We start from the raw sequence: 12,055 nt of genomic DNA, 5'->3' as shown, positions 1-12,055 counted from the left end.
CAGCTTGCTTACCTGGGCTGCTGTCTACCTCCTGGGATTCCATTTGCCCTCCCCTCATGCCCATTGCCCTCTCCTGCCTGCAGGCTCTTCGGCTTTGTGGCCCGGAAGCAGGGCAGCACCACGGACAACGCCTGCCACCTCTTTGCTGAACTTGACCCCAACCAGCCGGCCTCTGCCATCGTCAACTTCGTCTCCAAGGTCATGCTGAACGCCGGCCAAAAGAGATGAACCCTGCCTCTTGCCCAGGGCCAGTGCCTTGGGGAAGGGGCGCGTGGGGAGGGGACCCGTGAATCCTGACCACTCTTGAACCCAGAAGGAGGACTTTGGGCCAATTTCGGAGGAGAGAAGAAAGTGCAACGTGGGGAGAGGGAAGTGAATTGCAGAGGGGAGGGGGAAGAGAGAGAGAGAAAGAGGGAAAGCAAAAGATGGAGGAGAAGAACTTGGATTCCCCTGGGTAGATGGAAACTGCAAAAACCCAAAGCCTCCAAAACTAACCAGGTCTGCCTAATACCCCCTCCCTACCCTGAGAAGATGGATGTCCTCAAAAGAGAAGGAACAAACCTCCTTGGGAATCCACAATTTTGGCGGGGGGGTGGATGGAAAAGCTCTGTCTCCTTAACTCAACTGCTTTGCAAGGGGAAATCAAGCTGGGAGAATCTTTTTCTGGCCACCTGTAGGGTGGGTTGTCAAACCAAACAGAGCCACCGTGGGACATCAAGTGGCAGAACTTGTTCGCTTGAAAGTATCTCAGACCCAAGGCACCTCAGGTCTCTTTGCTGTGCCTTCACTATATTGTTGTGTGAGTGTGTGTCTGCACCCACATCCTCACACATTGATCTAGTTCAGCCTTTATCCACTCGAATTATAAACAGCTCGGCTTGTCCTTGTCCCATGTGTTTGTAGACACACATGCATATTGTCCAAAGATTAGGGTTGGCGGTGGCAGGGCAGCAGGGGAGGGACAAACAACCAGGCTGTGGGTGGCAGAGGCTCTCTCCTGGTGCCTGCACCTGCACTCTAGTGGCCCTGGGTGCCGCCAGACCCTTCTCCTCTGCAAAGACCCCAGCAGGAGTGGGAGGGTCTGCAATGGCATCACCCTGTCCCGCCTTGGCCAGAAGGCTGGAGCTTTGGTTTGAGGAGGTAGAAATATGTGTGTCCATACAAAGAGATCTGTCAGAACAGGCAGCTGTTGAGCTCGGGGTGTCTTCCCCAAGGCCTGTGGCTCAGCAGCAAGGAAGGTAATGTGCTCCTGCTGGCGCCCTGAACTCTGCCTTAGCTCCCACCTCTCAGCCCTGTTCTTGGGTTTCATGCCCCAGGACCAGCCTTATCTCAGACCTGCTTACCTGCATGATGCCTTTTCAGGGGCTGGGGATTGAGCCTTCCTGCTCTGCCCAGCCCTGTTCTATTCTGCAGGGTCCTTGTGTTGGAATTCACCCTGGGGAACCTGCTTCCTGCTCAGTGAGGCTCAGGGGAGAAACCTGGAGTCCTTATCCTCCCCTCTATAAGTGTTTTAGGGTCTGGCTTTTGCAGGCACCCTCTGACCTCAGCAGAGCTCCTGGGGCTGCTATCTGTACACCGTATCGCCTACCTACAATGCCAAACCTCACTGTCACCCTTTCTGCCTTGGTTTCCCCAGCTGAGCCACACTGCCCATGCAGCAGAGGGCAGAAGGCTTGCACTTGGGCCAAAGGGCCTAAGGTCCACTGGACAGTTGGGAAGACACCTGACCACCATTTAAGGACTCTAAGCCAGAATGGAAAATTCACCAGGACTCCATTCTTAAGCCTATGGGGGTCCCCTAGAGAGAGGCATTGTACTGATATATAAATATTATATAATATATACATGAGACATACTGACAGAATCTGTAAGCTAATAAAATGTAAGAAAAGGTTAAAAAAAGAATAGGTAAATTGACAAGAAGTATTTATTGTTTTTCCATATTGCTTTATTGCCTTCCCTGGGTATAAACCAATTCCTATCCCTTTTTACATATGTAAGTAAAGCCTGAAATGTAGGGGGCCTTTGTTCTTGGAGCAGCCAGGGTCTCCTTGCCCTGGCTTTGGCCTTCCCTAGACTGTGTGGGGCTCAGTGTTGGGAGGGGTTGCATATGTTCCACCCTTTGGCCCCGTTACTTTTCAGCAAGCCAGGGGCCCAGCAGTCAGCCCCCAGGATGTGTGGGGAGCTGTCCCTGCCTCTGCAGGCCTGAGCAAGTGTGTGAGCATGCGGGGACATGGGTGTGTGTGGCACACATAGGGGTGTGTGTGCCTTTTGTATTTTTTCTCCTCCAAGGAGCTGTGTCTGTGTGGACTTTCTATTTCAGGGAGTTGGAAAGGAGGGTGTCTGCAGAAGGTGGAGAGCAGGGGCAGAGGCCCCACCGGCCACCCCCTGCTTCCCAGAGTGAAACCTTGTGCCTGGTGATCGAAGTCCCTCCAAAGTGCTCTTCCTTCTGAGATATTCAAGCCAAATATCTGGGTTTCCCCCTCTCCTCATTCCCTAGCAAACCCCAGTTATCTCCCAAGATAGGAGATATTTCCCATCCCCTTCCTTTGTAAATATCTCATCTCCCACTGGACAGCCCAGGAGCCTCTTCCTGGCATGGATGTTCTGTCCACACTTGAGGCTGGGCGGTGTATCAGACCCTTCAAGCAGCCTGGCTGGTGCCCGGGACTGAGTCTGGGGTCAGCTTTCATAGTCGCTTTCCACTTCCTCACCACCCACCGCAGCCCACCTTGCATGCATGACCAGCCCCTCCATTCCAGCCTGAGCTGTGTGTGCCCCTGCGGGAGGACCCGTTGATGCCAGAAAGCTGGTAACTCCCTCCCAGCATCCCTGCGGAAGGAGTCAGTTTCTGAGAGTGTGGCCTTTCAAGGTGAATGATGAGGAAGGGTTTCCCAGTCCCCACAGTGGCCCCACCTCTGGGCCCCGCACCAGAGCCTTCCTGTGTCACAGGGAGCTGTGCAGCCATGCACACACCTACGCACACACACCACTCCACGCACACACCACTCCGCACTGCAGTATATTCTTGCCAAAGATTTCCTTTAAAAGAAAGCACTTTTACTAATTATTATTTTGTAAATGTTTATCCTCTTCTGTCTTCTCCCTCCCTCAATCTATTTTACTGTTGTTTATTGTTGAATCTGTGTGTCAGCCAGGAGAGCGCTGTCTGGCCTTGAACATGGGCTGGGATGGGAAAGGGTCTGGGAGAAGATGGGCAAGAAAGAGCCGGGGAGTCATGGCCATCGCAGCGACGCAGACCCCAGCAGGCTCAGTCCCGTGCTGCCGCCAGCTGTCCAGCTGGGTGGAGGGAAGAGGGTCATGTCCTTTCAGCTGGGGGAGGGGCCCAGTGAGCTCCATGTGGCTCTTTCCCAAGGGGAGCAAGAGGGAAGGATTGGGCGAGAAAACAATGGAGAGGGGACCAGAGAAGGAAGACAGGGAGGAAGTGAGCGGTTTGATCAGCCTGCTAGCATGGTGTTCTGGCTCTCTTATTTAGCCAGGCACTTGAGGGACAGATACATCACATTCTAAGTTTGGGAAAGGCCTTTGAGCCACCTCATCTGAGCCTCTCCTCCAGTAGCTCTGAAAGCTGTGGACACCAATGGCCAGGATTCCTTCTCCCCTGGCTTTTGAGGCCCCCTGGGTCTTCCGAGACTGGCCAGGAGAGGGATGGAGGGGCCAGTGGTTGTGTGAGAGCAGGAGGGGCAGTCCTCCTGGACAAGCGTGATGCCCCTATAAAGGGCTCTCAGGAGGTTGGCGAGTAGGGGATTCTGCCTTGTTCTGATGAGCCTGCGCAGGGGCTCCAGGGGAACATGCTGTCCAGGGAACACAGGAGGGTGGTGAGTGTGATCAAATCTAGTCTCACTCCCACTTTTCAGTTTCACTCCCACTTTTGTCCATCACTCCTGCCTCCTGGATCTTCTCCCACTTTTTTTTTTTTTTTCAGTTTTAGGACCTGGGAAGATCATGTGAGTCAAGGGAGACACCCAATTCTACCCCCACACTCGAGGTCCTCCAAGAGGTTAGGGGGCGGAGTCCCAGAGCAGCCCTTTACCCCAGGTCCAGGCCCTGGAATCCTGAGACTTGCATTTCCTTGGCCAGTGGTAACACAGGACGTGTGTGTGCATGTGCAAGTGTGGATGTATGTATGTGCGTGTGTTTTGCTCATCTCTTTAGGGAACTTGGGGGTAGGGGTTGGAGGTGCTGGGCAATGGAACTTCAAGTTCAATGTTGCCCAGCAGTGAGGGGAATCGGGAGGTGAGGCCTGTAGGGCAACCAGTTGGTGGAGTCTCAGCGATGGCCCAGGTGAGGAGTGGGCCACCCAGAGGGGCAGGGTGGGGGCCTCGTCCCTCTTGGCCCTTCTGTCCTCAAATGTCCAAAATGTTGGAGGACCTCTGTTCATATCCCACGCCTGGGCTCTTGCCAGCAGTGGAGTTACTGTAGAGGGATGTCCCAAGCTTGTTTTCCAGTCAGTGTTAAGCCGTTTGCAACTCTCCTGTGTCTGTGTATGGTTTGTGCGTGTGTGTGAGAGCACATCAGTGTGTGCAGGCTGCGTTTCCCCATTTCTCTCCTCCCTTCAGACCCGTCATTCAGAACAAATGTAAGAAATCCCTTCCCACCACCCTCCCTGCCTCCCAGGCCCTCTGCGAGAGAAACAAGATCACCCAGCATCCTCCCCCACCCCAGCTGTGTATTTATATAGATGGAAATATACTTTATATTTTGTATCATCGTGCCTATAGCCGCTGCCACCGTGTATAAATCCTGGTGTATGCTCCTTATCCTGGACATGAATGTATTGTACACTGACGCGTCCCCACTCCTGTACAGCTGCTTTGTTTCTTTGCGATGCATTGTATGGCTTTATAAATGATAAAGTTAAAGAAAACTCTGTGCCGTTATCTATCTGTGTTGTTTAGACGGGGGTCTGCCACGTCTCTGGTGGGCAAAAAGGGGCCTCTCCAGAGATCCAGGTGGGCTTCAGCAATGCCTCTGGTGGACAGCTCAAACCCTCCCAGCGCCTTCCCCACCATCCGCATTGTGGTTCTGGTTCCATGCGTTTATTCATTCAGACTCTTTCAGCTGGAAGAGAAACTCAGCTCAAACCTGTTTAGGAAAAAAATAAGTTTCTTGGCCCAAGTGACTGAGAAGTCCGGGCCTAGCTGCATTTAAGAGCTCAAATGGTAGAATCAGGAATTCGTCCCCATCACTTGGGTCTGAGTTGGCTTAACTTTCAGGCAAGCTGTATCTGAGTGGCAGTGCCCCCAGATGCTCTGGGCTTCATCCCACCAGCTCGATAGCCCTAGGGGAAGAGGGCTCTTTTCTCCCAATGTTCTCAGCAAGAAACTGGGACACGCGCTCATTGGCTGTGATCTGGATCTTGCCTGGCTCATATGATTAACTCGAAACCAATCACTCTATCCGGATCTGGGTCACACAACTGCCTCTGGAGCCTCCTGAAACTACGGGGACTGAGAATGGGAAAGTGGTTGATCCCGGAAGGGGTGAGGTCTGTCAGAGAGAGGGGGAACACGGGTTGTCAGGCAACATCTCTCAGGGCTGGTGCCCATCAAGTGGCAAATGTGTGGTTCACTCGTGTACCAGGCCCAGGGTTCCTGGGTGAATTCTTTGGAATTCAGAAAGTTTGGGAGTGGGACCTATTGAGGCACGCCTAGCACAGCACAGGGGTCTCTGGGAGATCCAAAATACTCAATGACATGGCGCAAGCTCTCCCCTGAGCTCACCGTGTGGCTGGAGGGGGGCTTGGACCAGCTTATTTGAGCAGGTTTGTGCTGAGCCCTCAGTGACCCTCACGGTCCTCCTGTGGGCGGCCTTCTCAAGTTTTTGGGTCTTGGGATTCCTTTACATTCTTAAAATTATTCAGGACCCCAAAGGGCTTTTGTTTAGAATGATTATATCTTTTGATCTTTTACCATAGTATAAATTTTGATCTTTTACCATAGTATAAATTAAAACTGAGAACACTAAAAGTACTTAATTCACTTCCATAGCAATAAATTCTTCACATGTTAATATAGATAGTATTTTTGTGAAAAAAAATATTTTCTAAAACAAAAAGCACTGGGTGAGAAGGGTGACTTTGCTTTGCATTATTATTATTATTATTTTTGAGACAGAGTCTTGCTCTGTTGCCCAGGCTGGAGTGTAGTGGCACAATCATAGCTCACGCTCGCTATGACTAGGGAACCTCCTAGGTTTAAGTGATCCTCCCACCTCAGCCCCCAAGGAGCTGGGACCACAGGTGTGTGCCACCATACCTGGCTAATTTTTTAATATTTTTGTTTGTACAAAAGAGGTTTCACTATGCTGCTCAGGCTGGTCTCGAACTCCTGGGCTCAAACAATCCTCTCTCCTTGGCCTCCCAAAGTGCTGGGATAACAGGCATGAGCCACCATGTGCTTTGCATTTTGTAAAGGCCTATTTGTGTCGGGCTTACCAGGAGACAGCCAGATTCTTATATCAGTTTCTGCATACGATCTGTTGCAATATCACCCATCATGGGCCTCTGGAAAACACTGTATACTTGTGGGAAAATGAGCAAAAAAGTCAAATAATGGCTTAATAGCATTATGAAAATGGTTTTGACCTCAGCACTCCTGAAAGGGTCTCAGGGACCCCTGGGGTCCCTGGATCATACTTTGAAACCTGTTGCTATGAGGGATACAAGACCCAGGAAACTCAGACCCTGTCCAAGGTGGAGACTGAACATGTCTTGCACCCTGCTATCTGTTAGATATCATCATGCCGAGTCATCCCAACAAAACCGTGAAGTAGGCCCTGTTATACACAGAGACATATAAGGAAACCGATGCTCTGAGAGGTCACACAGTTTCTAGCTGGAAGAGCTGGTACTCAGCATCACCACTGGTGAAGGCTGGCATTCAGCCAACACCTGCTAAGTGCCAGAGCCTGTGCTAAGCACTTGGGTATCATTTCTCACGCACGTGCACCTGAGAGGTAAGGGTTATCCTTGTCCTCATTTCACAGATGAAGAAACTGCAGTTCAAAGAGGTGAAGACACTTGCTCAAAATCACAGAGCCGGGGTAAGTGGCCCAGCCAGGCTACGAACCCAGGTGAGCTGACTTCTCAGCCAGGCTCTTCCTAGCTCTTGCCTCTTTCTCCGCTCTCAGGGCTGGCTTCTGAGGGGAGAGACACACTCTGATGAGCCATGGACAAGCGGGAAACCAAACTGATGTCACTGGTCAGATAGGGGGTTACAGGCTAGGCTGTAGGCTGGCTTCCCAGGGAGTGGACCAGGGCTCCTGGGTGTGTGATGGGGGAGGTCAGGAGGTCGTCCGCTGACACTGTCCAGCTGGGAGGGATGTAGGGACCTCGGGGGTTGGCCTGGTACAGGGGAGGAGTGTCTGATGAGAGAGACAAGCTATGGCCTGTGAGCCGAGCTGATGCAGCTGGCCTTTGAGGGGACTCAGCAGTGTGGTGGCTGTGCTCCTGGTACCTCAAGAAGGAAGTGGACGGGGCTGCAGCGGAGGGCTCTGGGTGAAGAAGGGCAGCTCTCCTGACACACATTATCACACAGAATACCCAAAGGACCTTGCATTTTCTTTCTTTCTTTTTTCTTTTTCTTTTTCTTTTCTTTTTTTTTCTTTGAGACAGACTCTCACTCCATCACCCAGGAGGCTGGAGCGCAGTGGTGCGATCTCAGCTCACTGCAACCTCCGCCTCCCAGGTTCAAGTGATTCTTTAGCTTCAGCCTCCTGAGTAGCTGGGATTACAGGCACACACCACCACTCCTGGCTAATTTTTGTATTTTTAGTAGAGATGAGGGTTCACCATATTGGCCAGGCTGGTCTCGAACTCGTGACCTCACGTGATCCGCCTGTCTCAGCCTCCCAAAGTCCTGGGATTACAGGTGTGATTAAAGGCGCCCAGCCACCTTTGCATTTTCTACGCAGAGTGTGGCCCCTGTACCATTGGCATCAGTATCACCTGGTGCTTACAGGAAAGACAGGACCTTTGGCCTCACCCCAGGCCTGCAGATAAGAATCTTCATGTTAGCCAGATCCCCAGAAAATCTGCGTGAGTGCTGAAGTTTGAGCTGCTTGCATGTGTATCTCTTGCTGGGACTAGGCCAGGCTGAGATGCTCAGCCCCGGGCTCTGCCTCAACCACCTGAAACATGAGGACCCAGTGTGGGTCTCCATGGGAGAGAAGCAGCCCTAGACCTCACCTTATTGACAAGATTCTGGAATCTCTGCTGCCTGGGGCTGGCTGAAGCCAGTAGGGACCAGTCCTGGTCCTGATGAGTGGGATAACTCTGGTTGCACAAGGCGTGCAGGGTGTGAAGAGAGTCCAGCCTTGGAAGAGGTGGGAACGTCAGCGGGGGCAAGGAGGGGCAGAGGGATGGCGGCTATGAGGCTCTCTCTTGTCTCAAGCTCGGCTGGAAAGTGCTGAAGCCTGGGCCCCACCCCAGAGATTCTGAGTGGGTCAGTCTAAGGTCCAGCCTAGGCAGTGGGATTTTTAATCACTCTTGGGTAACTCTGTGCAACCCAGGCTGAAAGTTGCTGGGAGCCCTCTCCTCAGATTGGCTTCTTCTAGGTCAGGGGTGTGTGTAGGCCCATGGGCACCTGTGCTTGGACGGGTGGGGAGCTGAGGAGTGGAGGAAGGCACGGTGGGAAGAAGTCCCCTCTGGACTGGCTTAGATCCCTGCCTCGCTTTTTGGGGGTAGGAGGATACCATCCCCTCCCATCTGCAGTGGAGCCCACTGGTATTTTAAAAATTCCAGGCCTCAAATGTCCCTCCTCCTGCATCCTGTGGGCTGTCTAAGAGGGGAGGAGCCGTGGCCATATCTTCATGGGATTCACCCCCAGGGCCTGCGCAGCTGGGTGGGGGGACGCCTGGAAGAGGCTTTGCAGGCTGCTTCATTTCAGCTCCACGGGCTTTACAATACCTCCTGGGGTGGGGGGCGGGGTGGTGAAATCAAAGTCTGCCTTCCTCTTTTAAGAAACTGGTTTTTCTGGAATTTTCCCTGTTGGTGAAAATGCCTATTTATTAGTGCTTAGCAATTTACAAGCAGTCAGAACATGGGAAGGATATGGCCCATTCTAAAAACACTGACAGTAGGTATAGGACTAAAGACACACCTTCCCGCCATACACACAGATGCACACACACAAGACATGCAGACACACACACATGCACAGAGACACACAGGTACCTGTGCATACACATGCCCACACAGATGCACACAGGCACACAGATGCACACACACAAGACATGCAGACACACACATGCACACACAGAGACAGACACACATGCGCACACAGAGACACAAAGACACACGTGCATATGCATGCACACACAGTTGCACACACATAGACACACAGATGCACACATGAATACATATGCATCCACACAGATGCACACACACACACAAGCACACATGCATACAGACACACAGATGCACACACATACAACATGCAGACACACACATGGACACACAGAGACATGCAGACACATATATACACAGGCACACACACAGACACACAGATGCATACACACATGAACACACGCACACAAACACACAGATACACACACACAAGACATGCAGACACACACGGACACACAGAGACACGCAGACACACATATACACATGCACACACAGATGCACACACATGAACACACATGCACAGAGACACACAGATGCACACACACAAGATGTGCAGACATACAGGCCCACACGTACACACACAGACACATGTACACAGAGACCTAGTCCCTCGGAATATGCTGCGTCTCCACACAGGCATCTCCTTTCCTACTGCCTTCTCTCCAAGCATTCTGGTGTTCAGCTAACTGATGAGTCAGTCCCAGGGATCATGGGGTCATCAGTGGGGCAGGGAGCTTCTCCCACAGTGAGCTGACCCCTGCTGCACTGGTTGGCAGAAGGGCAGGATCAAAGGAGGGGAGAGAATGTCTCCATGAGCTCTGCAGATCAGATCAGCTGCGGGTGGGGGGGGGGCCTGGCACACACTGGATGTGGATGTGGGCAAGCTGGGGTGTGGTGGGAAAGGGTCAGGGCCCCAAGGAGCACCCGAAGGAGCTGAGAGCTCGACCTGGAGAAGAAGAGCTTCAGGGATCAGGGAGGATGAGATGGGATGCTGGCCTCCGATGTTTGATGGCCCCCTCGCTGGAAGAGTCAGCATTCTCTGGGCTCCACATGTAACAGATGAGGGCCACAGGGAGGCCAGAGGTGGGAGGAGATGCTTGAAATGGAAAGGGGTGCTTTGGGAGGGGTGAGCTCCTGTACCTGGAAATGTTGGGCCCAGAGACTGCAAAAGGCCCTTTCGAGGCTCTGTCCTGGGTATGGCTGCTGGCACATGCCAGGAGACCACCTCATCCAGATGGAGCCCAGAGGATAGGCATGGCTGGGCCCAAGTTTCCTTATCTGTCATATGGGTCACACCTATCCTGGAGGGCTGCATGACCACACAGCACCTAGCATGGTGCTCGGCTTACTGCTGGCCCTGTGGGACACTGAGAAACATGTGCTTCCTTTCCTTTTCTGGTGCCTCTTGCCTTCTCCGCCATTTCCTTAGGCCTCTGGGGACACTTGGCAGCAGAAAAGGCTGGAGCAGAAAGGCTCTCACATGATATCGATCTGGCCGGCTCTGGACTCCAGACTACGGCGTGTGGGATGCTGGTACAACCGCCTCCATGGCTCCAGGTTTTATGGGGTTTGAAAGATCATCTCTGGCCATCGAGACAGGATGTCCATCTTCTGGGCCCCTCCTCTTAACCTCTGCTCCATTTCCTGACTCCCAGATCAGTCCTGAGAAACCCCCATCCCAGGTCTGGCCCTGGGAAACCAAGGGGTGCCTGGAAGGTTGTCATCTCCCTGCCCCGGCCCTCCCTCAGCCCCTCTTGCATTTGCAGAATCTGATCTGGCCGAACCATTACCTCTCCCTCCCTCAGGGGACTCTGGCTGGTGTAGGGTATTAGGAGCCAAGGCCACTGGGGCATGGGCAGGGGTCCTCGAGGACAGCAAGAGACCACCAGGAGAGATGGAGCTTTAGCATTCTGGAGACAGCAGGCCCAGCTTGGGGTAAGTCAATCAACCAATCAATGAACTGATTTGAAAGATACATACTGAGCACCTACTGTGTACAGGCACTGTACTTGGCCCTGAGCACTAACAATGTGCTTGTTTGTCTCACGGCACTCCGGGTCTCATGGGATCAGGAAAAACTTATAAAGAATCAGCAAAGATATAATCACAGTGTGATCGTGCACGGGAGCAAGGGTGCTTTACGGAGCAAGAGTTTCTAAATGGATCTGGCTGGTTTGGGGAGAGCAGAGAAGGCGTCCCTTAGGAAGTGACATGTGCAGAATGTCAGAATCCAAAGGGTGAACAGGAGTTGGTCAGGCAAAGAGGGAAGAAAGGGTGTTTCAGGCAGAGGGAACAGCACATGCCAAGGCCCAGGGGCAGGAGAGTCTTCGTGCCTCTGAACCCCATGTACACTCCCTTGATAGCACATTTCACAGTGGTAATTTGACATGAATTTGAAGGCAGGACAGACTCATGGTTGAATGCACAGGCTATGGTGTCAGACTAGACAAGTTCAAATTCTGGCTCCATGCCCACTAGCTGTGTGACCCTGGGCAAGTTGCTTGACCTTGCTGTGCTTCTGTTTCCACATCTGTAAAATGTGGGGTGATCATAGTAACACCTAACTCAGAGGGTTGTAGGAGTTGATAATTTATATATGTAAAACCAGCTCAGACAGCACTTGGCAGGTAGTAAGTGCTCAATAAATGTTAGCTATGCTTATTTATTTATGTGAACTTAGTTTTTTCTTTCTCCCTCACTAGACCGTAAAGTCTGCAAGAGCAAGGCTCCGGGTGTGTATGTGCGAAGTCCCAGCACAGTGTCTGGACTGTGAAAGGCCCTCGATCAATGTTTGTGGAGGCAGTGAGGTGACCGCAAGGTCAGAGTGGGCAAAAGGAGCCGGGGGAGGTGGGGAAGGTTGGGCTAGAGAGGCTGGGTGAGATAGGCAGGGCTTTGTAGGCCACAGGA

At 52.3% G+C, this 12,055-nt stretch overlaps 1 protein-coding gene across 2 annotated transcripts in view; it reads left to right on the top strand.

The window, feature by feature from the left end:
- The window catches only part of TNS1 (tensin 1), a 204,111-nt gene extending 199,220 nt beyond the window's left edge, over positions 1-4,891 (top strand). For both annotated transcript variants that reach the window (XM_025404235.1, XM_025404236.1), the window contains one exon: positions 84-4,891. In XM_025404235.1, the coding sequence (XP_025260020.1) occupies positions 84-228 (145 nt within the window). In that variant the 3' untranslated portion in view covers positions 229-4,891. The remainder of the gene's footprint in view (positions 1-83) is intronic.
- The last annotated feature ends 7,164 nt before the right edge of the window (positions 4,892-12,055 follow it).

The sequence above is a fragment of the Theropithecus gelada genome, chromosome 12 (assembly GCF_003255815.1).
Source record: "Theropithecus gelada isolate Dixy chromosome 12, Tgel_1.0, whole genome shotgun sequence".
Taxonomy (NCBI): Eukaryota; Metazoa; Chordata; class Mammalia; order Primates; family Cercopithecidae; genus Theropithecus; species Theropithecus gelada.
Note: the sequence above shows the minus strand (reverse complement) of the source record. Positions and strands in the feature narration are given on the sequence as shown.